At 34.0% G+C, this 25,909-nt stretch overlaps 2 protein-coding genes and 2 long non-coding RNA genes across 4 annotated transcripts; 3 read left to right on the forward strand and 1 right to left on the reverse strand.

Moving 5' to 3' along the window:
- Positions 1-10,511: 10,511 nt before the first annotated feature.
- Positions 10,512-16,888, forward strand: LOC135794028 (odorant receptor 45b-like). The gene is made up of 6 exons (XM_065305157.1): positions 10,512-10,530; positions 15,924-16,077; positions 16,139-16,243; positions 16,303-16,408; positions 16,472-16,627; positions 16,684-16,888. The coding sequence occupies exons 3-6, from the start codon at positions 16,164-16,166 to the stop codon at positions 16,780-16,782; spliced, it is 441 nt and encodes a 146-aa protein (XP_065161229.1). The 5' UTR covers positions 10,512-10,530; positions 15,924-16,077; positions 16,139-16,163; the 3' UTR covers positions 16,783-16,888.
- Positions 10,727-13,819, forward strand: LOC135793901 (uncharacterized). The gene is made up of 2 exons (XR_010548744.1): positions 10,727-13,059; positions 13,187-13,819. It is a non-coding gene; the product is annotated as an uncharacterized lncRNA (long non-coding RNA).
- Positions 16,889-18,009: 1,121 nt separating the features above from the next.
- LOC135793496 (uncharacterized) lies at positions 18,010-18,275 on the forward strand. The gene is made up of 3 exons (XR_010548640.1): positions 18,010-18,039; positions 18,101-18,206; positions 18,261-18,275. It is a non-coding gene; the product is annotated as an uncharacterized lncRNA (long non-coding RNA).
- A 3,653-nt stretch (positions 18,276-21,928) lies between these two features.
- On the reverse strand, positions 21,929-22,243 carry LOC135794524 (prisilkin-39-like). The gene has a single exon (XM_065305833.1). The coding sequence runs from the start codon at positions 22,241-22,243 to the stop codon at positions 21,929-21,931; it is 315 nt and encodes a 104-aa protein (XP_065161905.1).
- Between the last annotated feature and the right edge of the window lie 3,666 nt (positions 22,244-25,909).

The raw sequence follows: 25,909 nt of genomic DNA on the forward strand, positions 1-25,909 counted from the left end.
TGCGCCTCAGCTTGCCACGATGCTTGGGTATTTAATTTAACTCGGTAATTGTGTTTCTTAATATGAGTACAATCGCATACCGCCAGTAATTAACGGTATTAAAAGTGTATCGAGTGTTTCTGGGGCGATATACAATTTGTGCGCTCGTGACCTGCCGTCGTCCGACGACCACCGTATAATTTTCAATTTACGGATTATTAAATAAATAATATGCAAATATATGCAATAATATCCAGGTAACGCCTTCGCCGCCCCTCAAAATGCTACTCAAACACACGAAAAATTGACTTCAAAATTTGAAAGTTTTCAATATTGTTCATGTTTCATCATTGAATTTGGTTTTAATTTTTTTTTTATTTACAGTTTGCATTATTAGGGTGTTCTCTTTTTAGTCTTGTAGAGGAAGAGTCATTTTATATGAGACGACTTTGCCGCCTTTGGTATTCAGCGGGGAACACCCTCAAAATTGGCTTCAAAGTTAGGCAATTTTCAATATTTCTCATGTCTTGTCGTGGAAATTGGCTCATAACTCGGGAGTGGTTCGCGTTGTTGCGGTGTTTCTTTTGTTATTGTAGAAGAAAAGTCACTTTAAACGACACGCATTTGACATCCCCTGAATTCGGTTGAAAACCCCCTCAAAATTGGCTTCAAAATTTGGCGGTTATCAATATTTTTCATGTTTTGTCGTAGAAATTGACTCATATCTCGGGAACGGTTTGCGATATTAGGGAACACTTTGTTTTCTTAATGTAGAGGAAAAGTCATTTTAAACGATACGCATTTAACACCCCCAGAATTCAACCGAGAACAGCCTCAAACTTGACTTCAAAATTAGGCAATTTTCAATATTTTTCATGTATTGTCGGGGAAATCGGCTTTTATCTCGGGAGCAGTTTGCGCTGCTGCGGTGTTTTTTTTTGTTATTGTAGAAAAAGAGTCATTTAAAGCAATACGTAATTAACACTCCCCAAATTCACCCGAAAACACCCTTAAAATTGGCTTCAAACTTTGGCAATTTTTAATGATATGTATGTTTTGTCGTCTAAACTGATTCATATCACGGGAACGGTTAGCGTTAGGGGCATTCGTTTTGCATTATTGTAGAAGAAGAGTCACTTTAAACGATACGCCTGCGACACCCCCTATATTCGGTCGGGAATACCATCAAAATTGGCTTCGAATTTAGGCAATAATTAATAATTTTCATGTTTTGTTGGGGAAATTGGCTCATATCTCGGGAACGGTTTGCGTTACTGAGGTGTACTTTTTTCGTTATTGTAGAAGAAGAGTCATTTTAAACGATACGTATTTAACACCCCCCGAATTCGGCCGAGAACACCCTTAGAATTGGCATCAAACTTTGGCAATTTTCAATGATTTGCATGTTTTGTCGTGGAAATTGGCTCATATCTCGGCAATGGTTGCGTTATTCGAGTGTTCATGTTTGTTGTTATTGTGGAAAAAAAGTCAAATTTTAGTGTAGAAATTTTGCGGTCGGAAAGCGGGGTCGAAATTTTTATTTAAAAATGTTCGGGCGAATTTTTTTGTTAAATTTTTTTCGGTTGAATTTTTTTCTTAACATGTTTTCGGTCGAATTGTTTTGTTAAAATTTTTCGGTTGAATTGTTTTCCAAAATTTTTTAGCAAAAAGAACTAGTAGAAATGAGTCATTTTAAACGATACGCATTTGAGACCCCCGGAATTAGGCCAAGAACACTCTTAAAATTGGCTCCAAAATTAGGCAATTTTTAATATTTTTCATGTTTGGTCGGGCTGATATTTTGAGAATGGTTTGTGTTATTGGGGTTTTCTTTTCTTATTATTGTAGAAAAAGAGTCATTTTAAACGATATGCATTTGACACCCCCGGAATTCGACCGGGAACACCCACGTTTTGTTTTGAAAATTGGCTCATATCTCGGGACCGGTTTGCGTTATTAGGGTGTACTTTTTTATTTTTGTAGAACAAGAGTTTATCTAAATGATACGCGTTTGGCATAATCCCTTGAAATCGGCCGGGAACACCTTCAAAATTGGCTTCAAAATTAGGCAATTTTCAATACTTTTCATGTATCGTCGTGAAAATTGGCTTATATCTTTATATCGCGGTGGAAAACTGGCCTTATCTCGGGAACCCTTTGTCATATTTTAGCTATTTCTCAATCTTATTATAGGGTAAGAGTGCATTTTTAAGATGCACCCTTGAACCCCCCGAAATTCGGTCGTAACTGCCTCAAAAGAGCCGCTATAGTTTGCCCTTTTCTTGCAATATTCATAACAGTCGGTGGAAAACTGGCCATATCTTGGGAACCCTTTATCATAATTTAGCTATTTCTCGATTGTATGATAGGGGAAGAGTGTATTTTTAAGATGCACCCTTGAACTCCCGCGAAATTCGATCGTAACTGCCTCACAAGAGCCGCTAAAATTTGCCCTTTTCTTCCAATTTTCAAAACAGTCGGTGGAAAACTGGCCATATCTTGGGAACCCTTTATCATAATTTAGCTATTTCTCGATTGTATTATAGGGTAAGAGTGTATTTTTAAGTTGCACCCTTGAACTCCCGCGAAATTCGGTCGTAACTGCCACAAAATGGCCGCTAAAATTTACCCTTTTCTTGCAATTTTGAAAACACGCGGTGGAAAACTGGCCATATCTCGCGAACCCTTTGTCATATTTTAGCAATTCCTCGATTTTATTATAGGGTAAGAAAGAGACTTTAAGATGCACCCCTGAACCACCGCGAAAGTCGGTCGTAACTGCCTCAAAATGGCCGCTTTTCTTGCAATTTTCAAAACACGCAGTGCAAAACTGGCCATAGGCTGGCTCTTTATAACGATACTTACTAAGATTTGTTAATTTAAGGACGGATTACACTCATCCAGTCATTTACCACAAAACCCACCTTCTTGTACATATTTCTACGTCATTATAAAAAAGGCTATCAAGAGTTTACATTGTGCTGCACGTTTAATTGCTTACGACTTTTACAGTATTGTATTATTGCTGGTCGGACTAATTGCCGTGCGTTTTATTTGTTGGTAGTAAGGCGATAAGGAATTTGGCAGTTGCCGCACTGTGGCTGTGTAGCTTTAACTCGCGAAGATTTGTGTTTGTACGTGTCATTCTCTCGAGCACATTTCCTTGATTGCTCTTTGTATTATGTAATTGTGACTTTGCTGTATTGTCTTATGTATTAATGTGTACATACATGTTTGTTGTACTGTCCACGTAGAATTCGTTTTTATATGTAAATGTTTTGTATTGTGTTGTAGTTGCTCGTGTTTTAATTTTTGCTTGCACCTTGTGTTGTGTATTTTAATTTGTATAAATAAACAACGTTGATGCCTGTTGAAGAAGTATAGGAGCACTTGTGACAAGGAGTCAAGACTAGTTTTACTTTCAGGAGATTTAAGAGCTGTTTTCGATTTTAAATAAATGTATGTAGTTTTTAATATTGCAAATAAAACATAATGTAATAATATATACTCATTCATATTTATTTCTGATTTCCCCTTTGCCGTTTGCAGGATTAATGTCTTAAATCATATTCCATATAAATCGTAAGTGCGTCGAGCGTGTACAATATATAGCTGTTGTTGTTTTAAAAAGTTGAATAAAGTAGAATCATAAATAGAAGAATCAAATAACATTGATAAAATCACTCGGTGGTCGAGTGGATAAATGCACCTGCTGGCATGCTAGTAAACTCGGATCGAATCTCACGTGCAGAACGCGTTTTTCTCAAATATAAATATAACAGGGGTAATTTGGGTTGCATATAAACAATGGGTTGCATATGTAACGAAATATAATATCAGAGAAATTGCAATACACGTGAAGGCGATAAGAGAAGTAAGAAAGAGTAAGTGGAGAACAGAGAAATAGGAGAAGTAGAAGAAGGAATAGCAGAGAAGAATAGAGAAGAGGAGGAGATATTTGAAATAGAACATGTATGGATCAGATTTCTAATCAGATTTTTAAATTTTTTGGCCACGTGTTATAAGACAGTCTACAGGTCGACGGCTTCGGTGCGTCCAATGCTCCCGGCCCAGCCTACAGCTACGATGTCTCTACGCTTCATCCCCAGGATTCTCAGGCATATCAACTAATTTTATGGTGGGGGATCACCCCTAGAGAGAGGGAACTCCTTATAAGGACAATCCTTATAAGGTCTTGTTAAAATATTTCTAAGTTTAAAGTCGTCTCAAGAGAGCGGACACTTAAAAATATTTTTCCCAGTTCTGACCTGGACCTGAAATGATACAAGGGTGTGCACAAATGATGTCAGTCACAACCTCCTTTAATAATTCTTTATTTACAAATTCAATACAAACATGTAAAATACATTGAAAATTAAGGTCGCCATTTAGGAACAAGTCTTACGACCTGCATAATCGCACACATACAGACATATACCAAATTATAAACAGTAACACATAGGCACAAGAAAATAATAATTTATCACGGAAAACTAATATACAGGGTGTTACCAAAAAACATGTTTGCAAAGGAAACTTGCAACAATAAACATAACACATTTATCGCAAAATGGAAAAGTGATATACAGGGTGTTACAAAAAGAAAATCAAAAGTTTAAGACGAATAGGTATAGTAAAACCAACTTTCTGCAGCGCGACCAAAAATGTATCCGACGGCAGGCGACAATTTTAACCTATAACGATACTTTCACTACACGCGATTAAAAAGCAAAATGTAATAATGTTGTAATAATATTTACAAACTTATCCCTGCATCGAGTAATTTAGGAATTCACTGAAACAAAACAAAACATATGTATAAGAACTCGCACTACTCTTCGTACTAATAAAGTCCGTCCCGCAATACAAGCAATATAATGGATATAACATAAAATGTTACATTATGACGAGGGCAGACGTTGATTACACCTTCTGGTACTTGACTGAAGTATAAATAATTTCAATTCATATTTTCAGCATCGAACTAATCCCATGGCCGACGGACCACTAACACACAAATGAAGACACGAATTTTGTAAATGTTCAGCGTACAAATTAATAGTAAAACGCAATGCACATCTATTATCATTAGGTCCTGACTTTAATCTCTGAAACAAAATGCACTTTATTGAATTGAAATGAAAAGAAGAAAGGTGGACCGACGCGTGCTGATAGGAACAGTCTGAAACGATCGAACGTTCGTACCGTGTACCCAGCATGGAACTAGTTCAAAGCGATAAAAAAGTTATTTATACACAAACCCCGGTAAAGGCAACTTAAGGTAAGTCAATTTAATTCTGCACTATTATGCACACATCCACAAATTTCTATATAACTCCCATTAATAAATTATCTCGCAATAAATTTAAATACAAGGTGATAAAGAATGAAATCATGGAATATGGAATCTGGAAAATTCCGTTCTCGAGATATGAGCCAATTTTCACGACAAAAAATTCGACCAAAAAAATTTTAAGAAAAAAATGTATCCGAAAAAATGTTACCAAAAAAATTTAACAAAAATGGCCGACCAAAAAAATTTTAACAAAAAATTCAGCCGAATAAAATGTAACAGAAAAATTCGACCGAAAAAGCTTCAACAAAAACATTCGACCGAAAAATTTTAAGTAAAAAAGTTCGACCCCACTTTCCGACTTTTGAACGACTCTTCTTCTACAATAACGAAAAAAGAACACCCCAATAACGCAAACCGATCTCAAGATATGAACCAATTAACACGACAAAACATGAAAAATATTAATAACTGTCTAATTTAAACGCCAATTTTGAGGGTATTTCCGGCGGAATTTGGAGGGTGTCAAATACGCATCGTTTTAAATGACTCTTCTTTTGAAATAATAAAAAACGAAGAAAAAACGATATGAGCCAATTTCCTCGACAAAACATGAAAAATATTGAAAAATGCTTAATTTTAAAGCCAATTTTGAAGGTGTTCCCGGCCGAATTCCGGAGGCGGAAAAGTCGTTTCATATAAAATGACTCCTCTACAAAACTAAAAAGTGAACACCCCAATAATGAAAACTGTTCCCGAAATAAAAACCAATTTCAACCTTGAAACATGAACAAAATTGAAAACTGCCAAATGTTGAAGTCAAGTTTAGTGTGTTTGGGTAGCATTTTGAGGGGCGGGCAAAGCGTTACTTGGATTTTATTGCATCGAGTCCAATTCAAAAATCCGTAAATTGAAAATTATACGGTGGCTGTCGGACGACGGCAGGTCACGCGCGCACAAATTGAATATGGCCTCAGAAACACGCTTAAGAATTCACACGATATTACGAAAACTCGATACACTTCTGTTACCGCTAATTACTGGCGGTATGCGATTGTACTCGTATTAAGAAACACAATTACCGAATTATATGAAATACCCAAGCATCGTGGCGAGCTGAGGCGCAGCACACAAAACAACCGACGGTAAAAATGAACTGACCCCTTATCATGTAAGAATATACCTGCGTGCGCGCAAAGAGTAAGTAACATGCGCACGACAAGGCTGAATATGAACAACGTAAACATAGATAAGACACTACTTCACACAAGGCCAATCTATGAACGCGATGTAAATAAAAAACTGAAATACAACATTTTGATACACCTAGCGCAGCGTAGCGACAATTTTGTTTCCGAAATAGAAGTATTATTTACAAACATAAAAATGAATTGCAAAGCGTTCCCGAGCTATGAGCCGATTTCGACGACGAAACATGAAAAATAATAAAAATTGTCAAATTTTAAAGCCGATTTTGTGGGTGTTTCCGAGGGCGGCAAAGGCGTGGTGATAAAAATAAGTCTTCCCCTACAATTGATTGAATGATTTATCCACTAAGTAATTTTATTATAAACTCACTAACATAACGCTCAATATCCGACGGCCGACGGAAACTCACTTGCAACAGATATGAAGTGCACATTCCCGAAAATTCCACTCGTTATAAATTGAAAACGAAACATAAAACGTGTCCATTAGTACCAAATTCACTTGATTGTTGATCGAATCTACCGCAATGTTCCAAATTATTTACAATTTTAACAAACAAGACGACTTGTGAAACGCGTATCGACTAACCGACCGTACAACGACGACTAATACTACGTAGAGGACAATGTAGCGACGACTAGCGACGATTTTACGAATTTTGCGCGATAAAAATTTGTTTGTATGCAAACACTGATAAATGTTTTAGTCACAGAGCCAAACACGACAAGTAAAGGTGATGTGCAAGTCTATCAATACCACTACCTGACCACATACACAGAAAAGGTTTAGTGTACATAGAAAACACTTAAATCTAGCAAAATCGCACTTGAAATATTTGGATTTACATTTCGTCTTGAAAATTTATTAATTAAACTAGCGGATTCAAGAGATTTCGTTCTGTCAAAAAGATTTGGAATGTGGCATTTTTTTCTCCTGAACAGAAGTCACCCTGGTGATAGGGCGATGTGTGGGGTCCCAATCGGGTGACCAAAGTATCTTCGTTTCCACGAACTTTGTCCACCCATTCAAGAACAAATTATATTAGTGGGGCTCACTAAAACACCCCGAATTGTAAAGTGTAAAGTATTTACACAAAACACGAAATGAAACAATCAAACAAAAATGTATCGAGGAAAGCCGCAGTTTCGTTTATCAGTTGAAAAAGGAAAACTTAGCTTTTCCCAGTTTCCTGGCAATTATTCAAATTTATCTCAACATAAAAACCACCCTTGGACTTAAACAAACATTTAAAAAAAAAAAGAATTGGCCAAATTGGCCTAGGCGTTATTGAGTTATGCGGTTACCATCAAATTTTGCGATTCATTTTGATATTATAGATTGACTAGCTGCCCTGCCGAATTTCGTAACAACTTTCCTTTCTTGAATATTTTCGAAATTCCTGAAAGACTTCTTTGCCATTTGCAGGGCCGTCGAGAGCCAGCGCGGGCCCCGGGAAGATTAAAGTTATCAATCAATATGGTATAACTATATTGTAGATGTTATTTTCAACAATGGAAACAAGTACTTATTAACATAATTAATTGTTACGTATGTACATGTTTATTATTGTAATTAATACTCTTTCCTCGTATATTGAACCGTTCACACTGTTATTGCTGATAGTTTTTGACTCAAAGTGCCAGAGGTTAAACTAAATACACATTAAATTATAACAAGCCATTCAAATATTCATTTTCTGTACTCTCACAAAAAGTAAACATTAATTATTAAATAATAGTCTCTATTTTGTTCATCATTTAATGAGAAGCTCTAGCCGCGTTTGCTCCAACTGCTTCATTACCCCTGAAGGTGTTTTGTTAACAAATAACAATAATAAGTAAATATGAGATAAACTCATGAACTTACAAAGTGTGTAATTATATTATTTAGTATATCACGAACAATACGCTTGCTAAATATTTATTCTACGTCGCGCATTGTTTTTGGTGCTTTAACCTTTCATTTTCGAATGCCTTAAGGATATATGTATTAATGTAATATAATATTAAATTTTTTCAACAAAACTTAAAATAAATAAATAAAATAAACCTTTCGGGCAGGATTGTTTTGACAATCCAATTCTTATGATGACAAGTAAAATTTTCATTGGGTAGTGTAATCGACAAGAACAATTTAATATATGCAACGATGTGGGGTATGCACAGACGGAAGAACGAAAACTTCTTAATTAAGTACTTGAACAGCAAGCATCGCGCCGGCAAATGGATGGGCGTTTAATTACCGCGTCATCGCGATAGTTTTGTGTTCTGATGCAAATTGCGCATTCTCGAATTCTCATCAACGCAGCCCGCGCCGTGCTTTTTGTTTTATCCACCACTACTCTATTTTCATGCGCCAGCTTATCCTGAGTGCAATCGCTACGGCAGACAATACATGTACACATATGCAAAAACTATTTTATGTCTAAAACTATAATGTTTTATTAAGAATAATTGAATAAATAAAATAAAATTATATGAATGATTGACTACAGTATTCCGAATCAATAACTCAAACTGTATATAATTTAATTTAATTACTTTTAAATCTTGTCGGCTTCTGCAATTTATTAAATAACTTAAATACAAAATTGATTTATTAATTTATTTGCTAACAATGTTTGCCTAATTATAAATTCAAAAACATTACAGGATAAATTAGGCCTCGTGGGTAATTTAATTACCCTGCAAAAAAGATGGATGCAAATTTTCTTTACATAAGTGGGAAGCTGAAAGCGGAAGCTTGAAGGAAATGGTACAGGATGTTGTGCTGTTAATACCCTGAAATTTTAGTGGGTTGTTAATCAAGCAAAATGCTTGCCGACAACGCGCCTCGCCGAGTAAAAGCAGAGCAGGAAGTCAAATTTGCAATATATCTACTAAACATTAAATTTTAAAGCCTCAGCTTACCCCGCTTACATATTAAAATAGTGAGCTTCTAATTCAACATGACAGGACAATATTTTCAAAAATTTATTAAAAATATTAAAATGATTAGAGAATGACTATGGAATTTTTTCCGTGTCAGTATAAATATCCGGTTATACCAAACATGTTTTTTGTTAATATTCACTTATAATAGGTTCTTTATACAAATCCGAAACTCTAAATTAAATACTATACAAAAAGTTGATGCGCTCAAAGGCGCTACGACACGGGCCCACAGATCTAATCAAATTAAGCACCGAAAAGCGCCGAGCAGATTATCTTAAAGGTCGCACAGTAAAAAGGAAACCGTCACGAATTACAATTATTTCACGTTACTTATAAAAACATATAAACGCGCTACACATTTCAGTATGTCCATGATTATGATTTTATCAAAAGTAGTTCGACACTTTTCTCAACGCAGCGCTTAGTGCTAAGCTTGCAGGAGTTTAAGAAGATAAAACTGACGAATAATACGCAGCACTAGAATGTGACAGTAGATCCTTTTTGAAAAAGACACGGATGAACGTAATGCCTATCTGACAGCGTTTTAATTTATTTTTTTATACACACATGTATATTGTATGCCTCCTTTAGCAAATAGAGATGAAACTCCTACACGAATGAGATAAAATTAACATGACGGTTTAAATTAATTTGGATTTTTATAAATTATGGAAGTCAGTGGATCAAACAAAATTATAAAATTAGGATTTCAAAGGGATTAGCGTCAAACCACTCATAATTTACTGTTAGCCTGTGTATTAGGCGTGTGTGAACACACATGCGCGGCTTGAGCATTTTTACAATTTGTTCGGTGTGAACATTTCTTAATCTCTTCTCGCCTTAAAGGGAAAACATGAATTATTCAATGTAGTTTTTATTTACTTGACCACTATAAAAAACAGCTAACGTTTAAAATACAGTTTCCCCATCAGACTTTAATTGATTTATGAAGTGTATTTCAATAACACGTACTTAATAACACATCATAAATTATATTCCATTGTGACTTTGTTTTCTCGGTAACAATGCAATCAAAGTGTGTATTTAACTTGCTCTCAATAAAAGCACATTAATACAATTGTTTTGCAATCAAACAGTTGCAATGCTGGCAAGTAGGTAGGTACTAGGTAGTATGATAAATTGCTTCAGTACCAGTTAAACTTAAGTGTGCGTCAATGTTCATTGATTCTTTAAAATAGAATTGCCTGTAAATATTTTTCTATAAAGCACAGAAAAATAGACCGAGTAAGTATACATTACGATTTTAAGTAATTATTTTTCTTTCAAAGTAATTATTTACTCTATACTTAATCAAAACCGTACTTGCAATAATTCAATTTATTTTACTCTTATAACAGCTTTAAACAAACAAAAAGTAGAGTAAAGGATTATCTTGATATAGTTGTTCCAAAAACTTAACGATATTTAAAAAAATATAAACAATGATCTTATCATATGTGGTATAATAACATATAATTTTATTTCTTAGAAATTCATCGAAAAGAAATAATAATTTCCTTTAATTAATCAATCGTAGCTAAAGTTCAAAGTTTTCGATAATTAATTGGCTTGTATAAATTTGTTAATTACTGCTACTGTGTGTTTTCACTTCTTATCTCAGACAAATCTACAAAATAAACAAAATGAAATAAAGTAAATGCTTCTTTGAATATAGAATTAATAAAGCCAATGATACGGTAGCACGAGGTTTACCTTGCCGAGGTTTAGCTGGCAACCAAGAATATAATGAACTAAAACTACTTACAATAAAATCGCCAATTATGGTCTTTAACAAGCCCGAGCGTTTTGTATTCTCGAGTTAAGCTATCAGGTACAAAGAGCTAAAGAAGACACACTTTTCCGGATCGTTACAATTCTCTAACGATTATTACCGTCTTTGTGCATTCATTAACAATTAAAGAAAACAATTTAAACTTCCATGTTTCAGTTTTAAATTATACAGTTTAATAAATTTTTGCCTTAATTAAACAAGAATTGTAATTAATTCACTAAAACTCAATCGTAACTTAAGTCAATTTAGTCTACAGTTACATCATACAGAGGCAGTCTGACTATCATGGTGGGCATTGCAATTTATAAATGGTAATAAAATGCAATAATAATATTTCTGATTATATTCTAGATTAACTTGTGCGTAAACACTTGGAGTCAACCGTTAGTGTAAGTGGAGTCCGTCTTGATTGGTAGCAGAGTGCGATAGTGATTCACTAATAAAAGATTTTATGTGCATCTAACCTGGTGGTCCAACCGGGTCGGTTTCGTTTTAGTGTTAAATGAATTGTATTTTGAAGAAACCAAACCGTTTATTTCAAGCGAAGAACCCACGTAGGTATCTCTCATTTCATCGAATTATTATTCTGGTTTTTGTCGACACTCGTGTGAGTTCTTCGATTTAATTGAGATCTAGGAATAATTTATTCAAACGTATCCAAGTGTTTTCCGGTAATTATTTTAAATGTTCATTCAGTGCTAGAAAAATAAGAGTATCACTGATTGCTTTAATGTCATGATATGACTCAATTTAACTAGTAAATCTACAATTTATAATCATTTAAAAGATTTTTCTATTCAAGTGTTTTTGACTAAGTAAATGTGCTCCTGATGGGGTTAAACTTGGACCACCAAGTTAAAAAAAAATAAGAAAAAATCTTTTAGATACAATGATTTTAACATTTATAATATTCTCATTTTTTCTATTTTATTAGATTAACTTCTTTCAACGTTGAGTTAAAAATGTTTTCTTAGTCCATAGAATATGGACAAAATTTATTAACAAAACTAACAAAACTAACTCTTTAAATGTTTAAATCATTAAATTGCCTGTGAAAACTTCTAATATTAACATAACCAAATTACTTTTTTCCATTCTTTGCAGTAACATGCCTCAATATATAGGTATAAATATTTTAATTGCTAATTTAACAATTTTCTATAATTTCACTGACTGAGTTTTGAATCATCTTGCATTTACACACGATAACCCTGTGCGTATGCGCTTATTATGGTGCATCAATCTTGTTCTCTCACATTTGTACCCATAACCACAATGGTAATGCCCGCACGTATATCCATGAGCCTAGGAGATCGTAATTAAAATACGAACAGGTATATATGCCGTTTTGCGGCTACGTTTGTGCTCAACGTACGCGCGACCATGGTTTATAGCTATACCTTGAATTTTAGAACGTAGCTGATATACAAATCAACAAGCAGACAAATGCTCACTCTGCGTGCACCTTCAGATCCGTACTTTTGATGAATGTTCCCAACTTATAAAAAATTAAAAATTGAGAAAATATTAAAACACTAACAAATAATAACGTGAATTTTTGTTAAGCAAATAGATTTTGCAAAATAGCAATAGATTGTTACCATCAGACATAAATCCATTGCTGTTGGAATTACAGTTTCGCTTAACATGGCAAACAGGAGAGTTAAATGTTTACATCTCCGTAGAAATAATATTGCAACCGAAGCAGACAAGGCTTATTCGCGGCAAAAGGTAACGAAATTCTGGTACGAACAAACAACGGCTTGAATTGATATAAATTGAAACAACAGTGGCAGACGAAGAATTACATTCTTGCATCACCAAACTCGGCGCGTATGACCGTTATTATGCAGGTACGCAAGCTAATTAAATTCATGCCTCGTAGATAATTAATTTGTTTACATTTTCAAACGTGTGCACAAAATAAATTGGTAAATTTTATACCAAATGTACGAATAAACAACGGGTGCATGTAAATAGGTGCATCGCATCGTGGGCAGACAAAGCCAAACGCAACGGCGGCGCCGGTGGTAGCGGTACGCGGCAAAATAGAAAAGCGGATGCATGTTAACGTGCCATTCATCATGAGAGAAAGCGAACGCCCGTACACGCACTGCGGTTTGATCGCAGTCCTTTTGCCCGTGCGCCACCTCGCCATGTATTTGCTGCGTAGGTCCGCCACTGCGCTCGGCGTAATGAAAAGTTGCGTATTGCGTTTGCGCTGCCTTTGTGTTACTATCAACGAGTACACCTGTACTACATGATGTGCTGCGGTAAACTTCATAGAAGAATAGGGCATGCCGGCCTTTGGTCGGCTTTCAACCACTACGACCAGCGCGGCAAAGTCCAGCACATGAGTGAAATATGAAAATTAAAATAACATGCGTTCTTTTATACGTGCAATTTTATACGGCATATGAGCATGAAGTTTTGGATAGTATATACAAAGGAATACATAAACGTGTTTCGCTTTACATTTTTGATATGTTTATCTTTATTTTAGACAAATCTTTTTTTCTAATATATATTATTAATATTGTAATATAGTATATTGTGCATTTAATATATTGTACCAAAAACAGAACCAATACAAAAAATGTTTTTGATGTCAAATGCGTGTTAGTTTAGGATATATTTACTATAAGTACCAATTAAAACTACTTGTTCTAGTTTGAAAATGCAATTTTTATGTTTTTGATCTATAATGGGTGTGCGGATCTAACATAGTCAGTTTTATGACAAGCTCAACATAAACAGAATTATCTATTTCTAATTTTGCGCAATTTTTGCTTCTGTACGAGTTTACATGAACAAAATATAGTAAAATAATATCAGTGGTTTTAAATTTCAGAATTAAAGCATATTTGGAAACATTACGTATATTCACAGTAATCCTGGAAGTACATTGGTACATGGTGTAGAAATTACAGAGCGCTTTGCGTTTTTTCCGATGTGCATGCACGCATGCTTCGTGCATCTCCAGGCTTTTTTAGATTCTAGTTGGAGCGCGTTACTGTTAATTATAAACACATTCGTTTAATTTATCGCATCTATAGAATAAATAGTGCACAGTGTTGGCGTAGATTTTTAAACCAAGTGTTGAAAGTTGAGTATAATATGCCTATGTATTAGTTTCAAGTTTTTGCTAAAACACTTAATCTATTTGTTATATTAAGTAAAAAAGTGAAAAATATTTTTTTCGACTTCTACCTTTAAAGCCACAGTTTTTCTACGGTTTTGAGACACAAAAAGTTGTTTTTTTTTTAACACGGATGGGCTAGGCCGTGACTAAAGTATTTTATAATCATACATTTTCTAGTAGAATGCAAGCGAATTTCGAAGATTTATACTCATGTATAAATACAAATACAAAAACTTCAACGTGGAAATAGAGTGGAAGTAGAAAAATAGCGTAAGCATCACGTAGCTAAACTTTATTAAACACTCGATTAAATAATCAATATCGTGACTAAAACTCGCGTTTATCCCCGTAATACTTAATATACTATAAATAAATTAAATTCTAATCAAATTGATATAAGTTAATTTTATTTTTGTATGTTTTATCTACATATTAATGTGACTTAATTAAATATGTCTACATATATATACAATTGCTCAATAATGCTCGTGCTTCAATAATTGGGATGCATTCAAATTTAATTAACTGATTCAGGTTTAATGAAGTTAATGAAGCAATCAAATTTATTATTTACGTCTATAGTCTTTGGTGGTCGGTAAAGTAATTTTATAATATTATGATACATATTTTAGTGTAAGGATTTTATGACATCTTAATTTAAATTTTATATTGAAAGGATTATTATGATATTAATGAATTTTTTGTTTTTATTATCTAACCTTGACATTTCTTATGTAGTGAATCAATTCAATTTGATTTAATTCGCAATAATTGAAAGAAATTTAATAACATGATGACAGAAAATTATACAAAGAAAATAAATAAATAAAATCAACCTATTACTTTAATTCTAATATCAAAGATTAATGTATATTAGAACGTATATAAAGTTTCACAAAAAAAATTGTCCAAACAATATTTTGATTCACTTTTATCCTAGAGTAGATTCTGTTTATATCAAAATGAAGGGAGCGCCGCCGCAAATAGGATTTGTTTTAAAAATTTTAGATTTTGTAAAAATTAATCCGTATAAACAGACCATATATACTCGAGTTTATCAAGTAATTGCATTTATTATTTCTGCGTACGTAGTGGTAATGCACTTGATGGAAATAACTTTGAATTTTAATGGGGTTGAAACTGTTGGCAAAATGCGTTTTACACCGTGCATCTTGATAGTGAGTATCTTTTATTTATATCATAAGTATAATTACCTAGAGTAAATAATATAACTTTATCTTCAGAAAAATTATCAATTTGTGTTCTATGCGATAGCAACGGCAAAAATAAAAAAACCGTTTGATCTTCTTGAAAATTTATGGCCATGGGACAAATTTGGCACATCAGTTGGCCAAAAAATGCAATCCATTAGTGACAAATGGTACTTTTTTATAAGATTTTACTTTTGGTTAATTGCAAGCAATGTTAGTATAATGATAATAGAACCATATCTAATGCCCACGCCAGACCTCATATTCGATCAGTACGATTACTGCGATATGGCCAATAACACAATTTGCTACCACATTAACTTTATTATATCGGCTGGCCAACTTGTTTTTATCTACGTTCCAGTTGTATTTGCGTTCGATTTGTACTTTTTGGCATTTGCTGCACAAATTTTTATTCAATTTGAATTACTCAAAGTTGCCCTACGAGATTCTAAAGTGGAAAATTACAATCGCAACTTAATTAAGGACATTGTAGACCAACATAATGTAATCATTGAGTAAGTATAAATTTAATAATTTATACCTTAACTATACGTCAAAATATTGTTTTGTTTCAAGATTTGTAAAATCACTCGATTCGTGGATGTCAAATTTATTTTTGGCCAAATACATGGGATTTATGATCCAAATGATCGGCGCCTTGTACATGCTCACAATCTACGGGTAGTTGAAATGGATTGCATGATTGATTGAGAAAAATATCAAAAATACATTTATTCCAGATTGCCACCTTCTCTGATGGACATAAAAACTTATGGCCTGCACTTCGTGACAGTGGTGCTAATGACCTACATGTACTGCTACGGCGGTGCCGTTATTTATGATCAAGTAAAACTAATATTTCTATCAAATGAGGTGCGCTTCTAACATGATTAATTAATTCATGCGCAGAGTTTGAGTGTAGCCGAGGCGGCATACTCCATGAAATGGGACGAAAAGGGACAGACGTCGCTACGTAAGGACGTGGCGTTCATTATTTTGAGGGCACAGAAGCCGGAACTTTTCACTGCTGGCTATTTTCATTTAAACATGGAGGCATTCGTCAGAGTAATTGTTTTACATCATATATATAATTAGTTGATAAATAATATGACTTTTTTCAGGCAATGCAAAATGTGTTTTCGGTATATGGGCTTTTAGCAACATTAGCTGCTGATGAAATAATGGCTAAACAAATATCCAAAGAAATTATACGTAGTTAATTATTTACGCCACTTTTACTGAGTTTTTATGCACTAATGTATTTTTTAAATTGTTGTATGAAGTTAGGTGGTTTTTATGCACTAATCAATAAAGCATTTACGACTATTGATTCATATAAATAATTTCGGCATTCATGAACCATCTTTAAAAATATTTTTTGTCCAATTACAGTAATTTATGATAATTTAGGTGCTTCCAATTATTTCTAAAAATCAATATCCCAATTTACTGATCTTTATCCTGTCAGTCAAACAGTTTACCTAGTACGTTTAGATCATAAGAATCACAACCAACGCAATGTCTATCGACGTTTCAAGGTTAAACGATAGAATTGTGTTGCCACCTCAAATAAATTTGGTGAAAAATTTATGTCCTTGGGATGCATTAATCCGTATAAACAAAACAAATTCACAAAAATTTTTCACATCGTAGGAATACTCTGCAGTGGGAGTTTATTGCTACTCTCGATTTTGGAAATAGTACTCAACTGGAAAGGTATTGAGAGTTTGACTAAAGCTGTATATTTACCAGGAATATTTATTGTGAGTATTGTATTATAAAATCATGCCTGTTGGAGTGTTTTTACGATTATTTCAGCTTTTCTGGGAATTTGTTGTATTCTCGCTTAAACACAAAGACTTCAAAGCACTTTTAGAAATAATGAACGACTTTTGGCCATGGGATAAATTCGGACCGGTTTTGGAAAGTCGAGTTCAAAAATTCAGCAACAAAGGATATTTTTTAATTAAATGCTTCGTTGTTATGATCTTCTTAAATTGCACGAACATTGTTTTGACCCCATTGCTCACACCTGGGCGAAATTTGCCTTACGTCCAATACGATTTCTGCAATATGCAAACGGACGTGTGTTACATCGGCAATTTAACATTTCAATTGTTGAATTTAATTTTTACCCAATTGCCAGTTCTAATGGGCTTTGATTTGCTGTTTTTATCATTTGTAACTCAATTATACATCGCTTTTGAACTACTTAACGCAGCTTTAGATCAAAGCTCCCTGTCAGCAGAAAATCATTATTTGTTAAAAGAGATTGTGGATCAACATAATACGATTATCAGGTACCAATAAATATTGTTTCATTGATAGTAGGTATATAATAGTACAATTGTTTAACATTGACAAATTTTCAGTTTTGTCCAATTGTACGCTTCATTAACATCAACAATATTTTTAATAAAATTCACTACGTCACTAGGACAAATAATATTTAGCTTGTATATGTTAACAATTGATGGGTGAGTGGTGGAGTTATCGAAATATCCTTCAGATACTCAATACAATATATTTTTCAAATAGGTTACCTCCAGATAAGGAACACATTAGTAATTATGGTTTATTAGTAAGTTCTTTAGTAATGATGATATACATGTATAGCTATGGTGGAACATTAATATACTCTCAAGTAGGTATCAAATTTATTCATTTTTTGTCCAACGCTAACAGAAATTATTTGTAGAGTTTGAGTGTCGCCGATAAAGCATTTGAAGTCAAATGGTATTTAAAAGGACAAACAAATTTACGAAGAGATTTGTCCTTCATTATTTTCAGAGCACAAAAAGCCCAACAAATTAATGCAGCTCATTATAGAGTTGACATGGATGCATTTATTGGGGTAATATTTTAAATAATTTATTTTTAACCTCCATTACACATATTTTTGTATAGCGTTGTATAGCGTCTGAAATTTATCAGATTAAGTAAAATTTAATTGTAGTGATCATTTAATCAGAATATTTTTGTTTTATTCCAGACCATTAAAAATGCTCTCTCTGTATACACATTACTCATCAAACTATCAAACGAAGAAGAAAAATAAACTTTTTTTTTATTGAAAACGAGTTTCTTTTGTAAATAAGTTGTTGAAATTCTGATCGTGTCAATAACATATTGGTTTCATTATATTCCAACCGATTATCCAGCCGAGTGGTCCACTGTCATGTATCATGATACATACAACGTAGGGTTTCCCCAATTGAAGATGCTTTAAACGCACGAAACATCTACGATGTGGACCGCGAATTCGCCGACAGACAAGTCGAGCAGTTCGTATCGAATTTTTTGACAATTGCTTCGAAATTGGTTCCTCTTCAACTCCAAGTTCTAAGACGACAGGGCGTGTAATAAAAACGAATTAGGCACGTTCCATAGCACTGCGCCACGGCGAAGCCAGCAAGACTGCCTTGTCGACGACATGTCTTCATCATTACAAATTGTTTCACAAATTGTTTTATCTCAACGGCGACGCTCCAGGGTTCAGCACCACCAAAGCTAAAAAAGTTACACAATTCAGGGTTTGGTTATCGCGTCGAAAGCGAAAGGAATAAGTTAGATGTCGTTTTGATTTCGCATCACGTATGATTTTAAATGGTTAAATGCTACTCTGTGACAATTTAATTTCTTTAAGTTTATTATATCGTATAGCGTATTTCTTGTACACAGCATTCGTTGTTGATGTTGTAGGCTATTTCATAGTAGCTAAGAATGTTTTATCTTTAGATCTGTAATACTGGTCAATTGAAACGAACAATAAGAAGATTAATTAAGAAGTTTACGTTCCTCGAGACCACCAGGTGTGTAATTGTTACTTGTTTGATGTCGGATTGGAGGATGGAACAGCATGAGTGCAATGTAACAATTATGATCCAATGGCAAGGTCATTTTATAGGTAATTGGTTATTTAGAATTACGTTTGCAATTACTGTGGTTATTGCTATTGGGTGCTCTTCATTACTTAAATTGAATTGAATAAGAAGCCACAGCGCAGAAAAACGATTGATTCTTAGTCTGTCTTTATGATATTGCAATTCCAAGGGTGAAAAACTAACCGTCAGTTAATGGTATTAGCAAAAACCTTTCTTTTATGTTAAATATTTCAATAACAAAGGACGTTTATCTTTAGCCGGGGTAATTTAATTAAGGTTAAACCGAAATTGATTCCATGCAGGGTTAGCCAAGTAATGGTCAAATAAATGCTTGAACTATTTCCATTTTGGGTTTAGCGAACAAGAACACATATTAACTGCCACTTTATAGATTTTCGATTGCTCACCATTAAATGAAATTAAGAGAAGGTGGAAATCGTAAAAGAGACATGAAGTAAAAAGCTAAATCACGTGCAGGTGTGTGTGGTATATTTCGATTCAATATAACTACGTATTCTGTTATGGAATAAAGTTAAATAAAATCTGATGATAACGTAATCGATAATGTAATTTATCAAAATTTATATTCAAGATTCTCATTTTATATTGACCAATTTTCTTTTTGTTTCGTTAAATAGCACAATAAATTAAACAAAGGATATGATACCCATTAGATTAAAGATCAAAGCTCTTATCACACATATTTGCAAGATCAGTAAGTCTTGTGATATAACCTGCAATTCTTTCCATTTCACTGCGGTTCAACCTGAGACTCTAGATGCTCGGAATTGTGTGGAATACTGGGAGCATAACAAGTGGACGGTGGAAGCTGAGTTTGATACTTGCAGGTATTTATTGATAGGTGATACCTATTGATAGGTAGCCCAGGTTGAGCTGATTTTGCCGCTGACCGGTCATTCTTGATGGAGGGTTAAACGTGCCGTGCATAAACTGATTCTATTTTCTTTTCTTTTTGAACGTCTACAATATATACAGTAAATCAATATACCTACCAATACTTCCAGACTTTTTTAAATATTTTCTTAAGACATTTTTGCTAAGACCCACTTTAATCAAACGGATAATGTGGAACCATGCTTTGCTGATCGGAAAAAAAATTAAAACATGATATTGGATGTTTATAGGCAAAGTACATATGCTAGATCGATACAATTTTTCCTAAAATTAATGTGAAAATCAAAAAAAAAATCGGGGTATTTATGAAAGAGTAGTAATCGATAAGATTATTTGTCAAGCTACTGCATTGATATGTTAGCATCTCAGGGCTTAGCAAAGATGGTCCGCAGTAGATTTGGAATTTAATTCACGTCCATTATCTTCCAATTCTTATATAATTTAATGCAGCCATGTGAAATGAACGAGAAAATAAGAAATTGAAATTGGTAAAGCTGCTATTGGAAGCTACTGCTGCTCTTACGATTACATTCTCATGTTTCACCAATACAAAAACGTATCATTTTGTGCAACCCCAAACAAACAAGAATCAATTTTACGCCAAACCTGATGTCTCATTCAACTTAGATTGAAATATACAAATACCTGCAGATTTCTAGATGCAATATCTTTCCTTTAAAAAGATGCAAATCTAATCATAATTGCGTTTGAGGCTGAGGAGTGCTTCTTACGACTGGCTGGTTATTTCTTTTACGGCATTGCGAACTGTTTGTTCTCAATGTACTACTTTTCCAAACCCCAAATTATCTAATGTATTTGTAATTTCAAACCGAATGCAATTTAAAAGTTTCGACTAAATATTATGAAATTTATAGTGGTTTTACATAAGTGCAATGATGTTTTTATCAATTGCAATAAAGGTAAACAAATGAAGGTAAATTTACCTTAAAAATTAATCATTTAATTTGTAGAATTGGTATGGCCATCTGTCCGTCAAGTACAGAAACATAAATAAATGGAACCTGCAACTGCATGGATCAATACAGAGACTACGTTACGTTAAGATTTCTCTTCAGATGTCGCATGTATTATATTACTTTAGTATTTTGTATCAAATTTTCATTTGAGTTTTTGAAGTTACTGAGGATGCCTAACGGACAAAATATCTATACGTGGCAAAGCATTTCTTCGTTTATCTGTACACTACCTTTGTTGTTTGTGTGATTGTGATTGAGAAATGAGCCCTTGAGTTTGAGGTAGTTTTGTATTCAGATAATGCAGTGAAGAGGTAAAACGCAATTTCGATGTAAAAAGGAAAAAAATATTCAAGTACTTCATCTACTCACATTTTATTTGAAATATTCTTTTAAAATACATATTTTTAGCACATTTGTGAATTCAGTTTTAAGTTTATTTCTTCCTTATGTAACTTATAACTTATATCCGCCAAGTTGCACTGAAAAAGGAATTGGACCAATATAAAATAAAATGTAGCTATTCCGCTTATAATTTTCATATAATTTTACTCTTTATGCAAAGAAATTTTTCCACAAAAGTGAATTGGATGTCACAAGGGCATCGGAGCATGAGGATAAGCCGAATAGCCTCCGTAGCCGTAATGCGAGGGACCATAAGATACCGAATGATGCACATTATAGCCTGGGTAGCCGTAGCTTGTTGTATGATGGCCATAAGCTGGATAACCACCCCATGCATGATGGTAACCACCGTAACCACCATAACCAAGACCGTAGCCACCATAACCACCGTAACCATCATAGCCACCGTAACCGCCATAGCCGTAACCATAGCCTGGATATAATAAGCCGGGGTATGCAACGGTGAAAACTACCAGAAACAGCAACACCAATAACTTGAGCATTTTGATTGTAAAGTTAGAAACTGAATACCGCAGTTTGCAAAAACCTGACCTTATATACCATTATTATTCGTATTGAATTACTACCTCCAATTTAACTTAGGGCGGAGCATAATAGCTAGAGGGTTGGCGTAAACCAGAAGGTGGTGATGTGGGCGGTAGCTACGTCACAACACTGATAAGGATATTGGGTCAGCCCACATGTACACTAAAGAATAGTATTAATAATAATTTAAGTAATTTGAGCAATTTGAATTTCATAAATGTAGGAAAAGAGTTCAAAATTAACATAACAGGGGTGCTAATTTCAATTCAATAGAAATCAGCTGTAGGAAGTAATAAAATATTTACTAATGTTGCCAATTATAAATCAAATACTACTTTATTAATCATACACATTTTTGCATAAAATAATATATAAAAGCATGCTGTTAATTATAGTATTTCATATATTTGTCGTTTTATCTTATATCTGCACATTGTTTTATATCGTGTCAGAATCATGGTGGTTTGTAAAAATATAATTTATAAGTCAGTTATTGTTGGATACTATTTATATCCTCTACCAGATTGTTAACCAGATCTTCGACTGGTCCCGGCATTATCATTTGAAGCCACCACAGTTGTTACGAACGGATTAGCATAGGATGCATGAACAACGGGGGTAACATAGTTTCCCTTGGTGTTGACAGTTGATTTTGTTGTAAAATGCACAGTACCACCGCCGGAAACAGCGCCGTAATGAAGGGGAGTGCCATAAGCTCCATAACCGCCAAAGGGTACCGGATGATGAAACATGCCTGGGTAACCACCTGGGTAACCACCAACCACCATGTCATGATGAGGAATGGCCGGAAATCCACCATAACCACCATAGCCACCTGGAAAGTAGCCAGGAAAGTAACCGGAGATAACAGCCAACAGAGTATACAACACCAGGAACAACTTAAGCATTTTGTGCGATGGCGTTGGTCTGTCTTGCCGCCGATATAAAAACTGAATGCCCTTATCAGCGAAAAGTATAACTTTTATACCAAACACTCTTTCTCTTTCTCATTCAAACTACTATTGTATAGGTGATATCGGTACCTCATATACCGATGATATGGGACTGGGCGAATGCGTGATGAGTATATATTTATCAATAGTGGGAGATTTGGGCGGCAGCAAAGTTGGTTAAACCTGTTAGGGGAGTGGGGTGGGCTTAAGTGAATTGATTGATTTGATGCATTGTATTGAATGACCAGATCATAAGAAAATCATAGAAACTTATTTCTAAAAGTCTAAAGTCTATAAGTATCTACATTTCACGTATTAAGATGGTCATTATGTTTAGTAATAATTGAAAAAATAAATTTAAAATATTTTTATATACATTTGAGTAATGTATGCAAATTTTCATCAAACAAATTCAGAAATACATTTTTTAAAATGATTCAATATACAATTGTGGCAATTTTACCCAAAGAATTAAAGACTATTCAAACTATAAGATAAAATACGAACGTTCTCTGAACGGATTTAAGCACCGAGTTATACTGCGCAGTTCAATTATGGAGATCAGCATTGATTACTCAATCAGTTGAAAATTAGCAATTGAGATAGTCATGAATGCATGATTGCTCGGTTGCAAATTGTGAATTGAAGTAATACGCCCGCCACTTTGTGACGAATTTGATATAGGTAACCCCCAAAACTACTTTTTCGCTTTTGAAAATCTCCATTCAAAATAGAGCAAGAACCCGATATAATTCAGTTGTTCTATTGTTTCCTATTAATGAACTCAAAATTTAAGTATTACTTTCAGCAAACAAATAATTTATGTAATATTTATATGTGTCAGAAAGAAATGACATCTGCTTCTATGAACAGATATATAGACTTAGGTTGTAACTTCAAAAACAGATGTCGTAAACATGCAAAAAACTAATTTTAAATGTGTTTAAATTGCTTTTTGTAAAGTTCTTGTTTGACAATGTATTCCTCAGCAATAATGAATGCAATAACTACATTAGCATTTTTCAGATATGTGCATTGAAAACTTTTTCATATCACAGTTTATTTGAAACAAATTTGTTAAAATTTTGCATATTCTAAATTGACGTCTATCAAATTCGAGAACCTTAACAAAATTAGTATATTAATGAAAATTTATATCAGAATTCATGATAATTACTTTTATAAAATGGTTGTATGAGATTCGAAAAATGTCCTCTTTATACTTTGCTATTCAGATGAAGCTTTTGTTATGATCCAAAAAGAAACCTCGTAAGAAATGCAGATATTTATAATCAGAAGTGAGAATATTTATTTCTCACCTTGAATGTACGTATTGTTTTGATACATTTTTAGTGAAATAGATATTTATAGTAGTTTATAGTTTATAGTTTTGTTAAATTGTTGTTAAATATTGATTGCTATTTTATTTTAGTTTGAATAATACTAAATTGCCAGTGATCTAACAACCGCATATAAATAACACAAGCAGTAATCAAATTTAAAGTAGTTTCTATTAATGAAGCTGATAAGCTTATATATTTGCATATTTTAATATCGGAAAGAAATACTGTGTTTTTGTATCTTTTTTTTAACACACAATATTTACTGCAATTTACTGTTTTTTTTAATGTGAACTCGAAATTTCTATAAGTCACTAGCCGTCCTTCAGTTTGATTCTTGATTGTCACATATGCAACTGCACCAAAAATTCCGTTTCCCCTTGATAAAATTCAGATTGCAGTTATTTAAAGAGATTTGTCGCCGATTTTAAATCACAGTTGAAGTCTTTGCATAGCCGAACACAGAGCACTTGATATATAATGTACAAGTTGTTGGTGTTCGTATTTACCGTTGTCGGTTGTAATGCTGGTGTGTTACATCATGGATACACCGCCCAAATTCAAAGTTCTCCTGTGATTCAACAATACTTGACGGAAGAACATGTGGTTCCTGTAGCTCAACAACAAATTCTATCCTATGCTGCTCCAACCACTGTTGTGGAATCTCCACTTGTCTATGCCGCTCCTGTAGTCAAAAAACAAGCTTCCAAGCCACGTCAACTGCAAACACGGAAGCAAAAAATTGACAAACCTGCTCCAGAATCGTTCAGTTATCAAATTAGAGTGCAACATGCTGAAAATCCACAACATATTGAGGAAATTCAAGAACAACCTGAACCAATTCCACAAATTCAACCCCTTGTTCAACACTTTGAATACCAACCACTGCAAACTTATCAATTCCAACAAATCCAATTAGAAGAACCTCAGCCTGTCCAGAAACCTCGTGCGCAAATTCGTCGCCCTCAGAAGCTCGCAAGAACCCAAGTTCAACCTCCACCACCTCAAACCAAAGCAAAAAATGCTGATCTGGCTACAGTCCAACTTCCACAAATTGGTGACATTCAGTACACGTACACTCCAGTAGTATATTATTTTCAAGATGTGAATGCTGGTCGTCGTGTCTACAAGCGACCAGTTCAACCACAACCTCAACCGGAAGAGGAGGAGGAAGAACAGCAGGAAGGAGGGTTGGAAACCTTAGAGCGCTATGAAGCTGAAGATGATATTGAGGATGATTATGAATCCGAAATCGTTGTGGCTCGTGTGCAACCAAAGCAGCAAGTTTCAAGGAGTCACACCGCTCAAAACTCTGCTCAATTGAATGTTA

The sequence above is a fragment of the Atheta coriaria genome, unplaced genomic scaffold (genome assembly GCF_025399875.1).
Source record: "Atheta coriaria isolate IRGN ID8LTWV9N9 unplaced genomic scaffold, Caltech_Dcor_3.1 hic_scaffold_6_pilon, whole genome shotgun sequence".
In the NCBI taxonomy this organism is placed as follows: domain Eukaryota; kingdom Metazoa; phylum Arthropoda; class Insecta; order Coleoptera; family Staphylinidae; genus Dalotia; species Dalotia coriaria.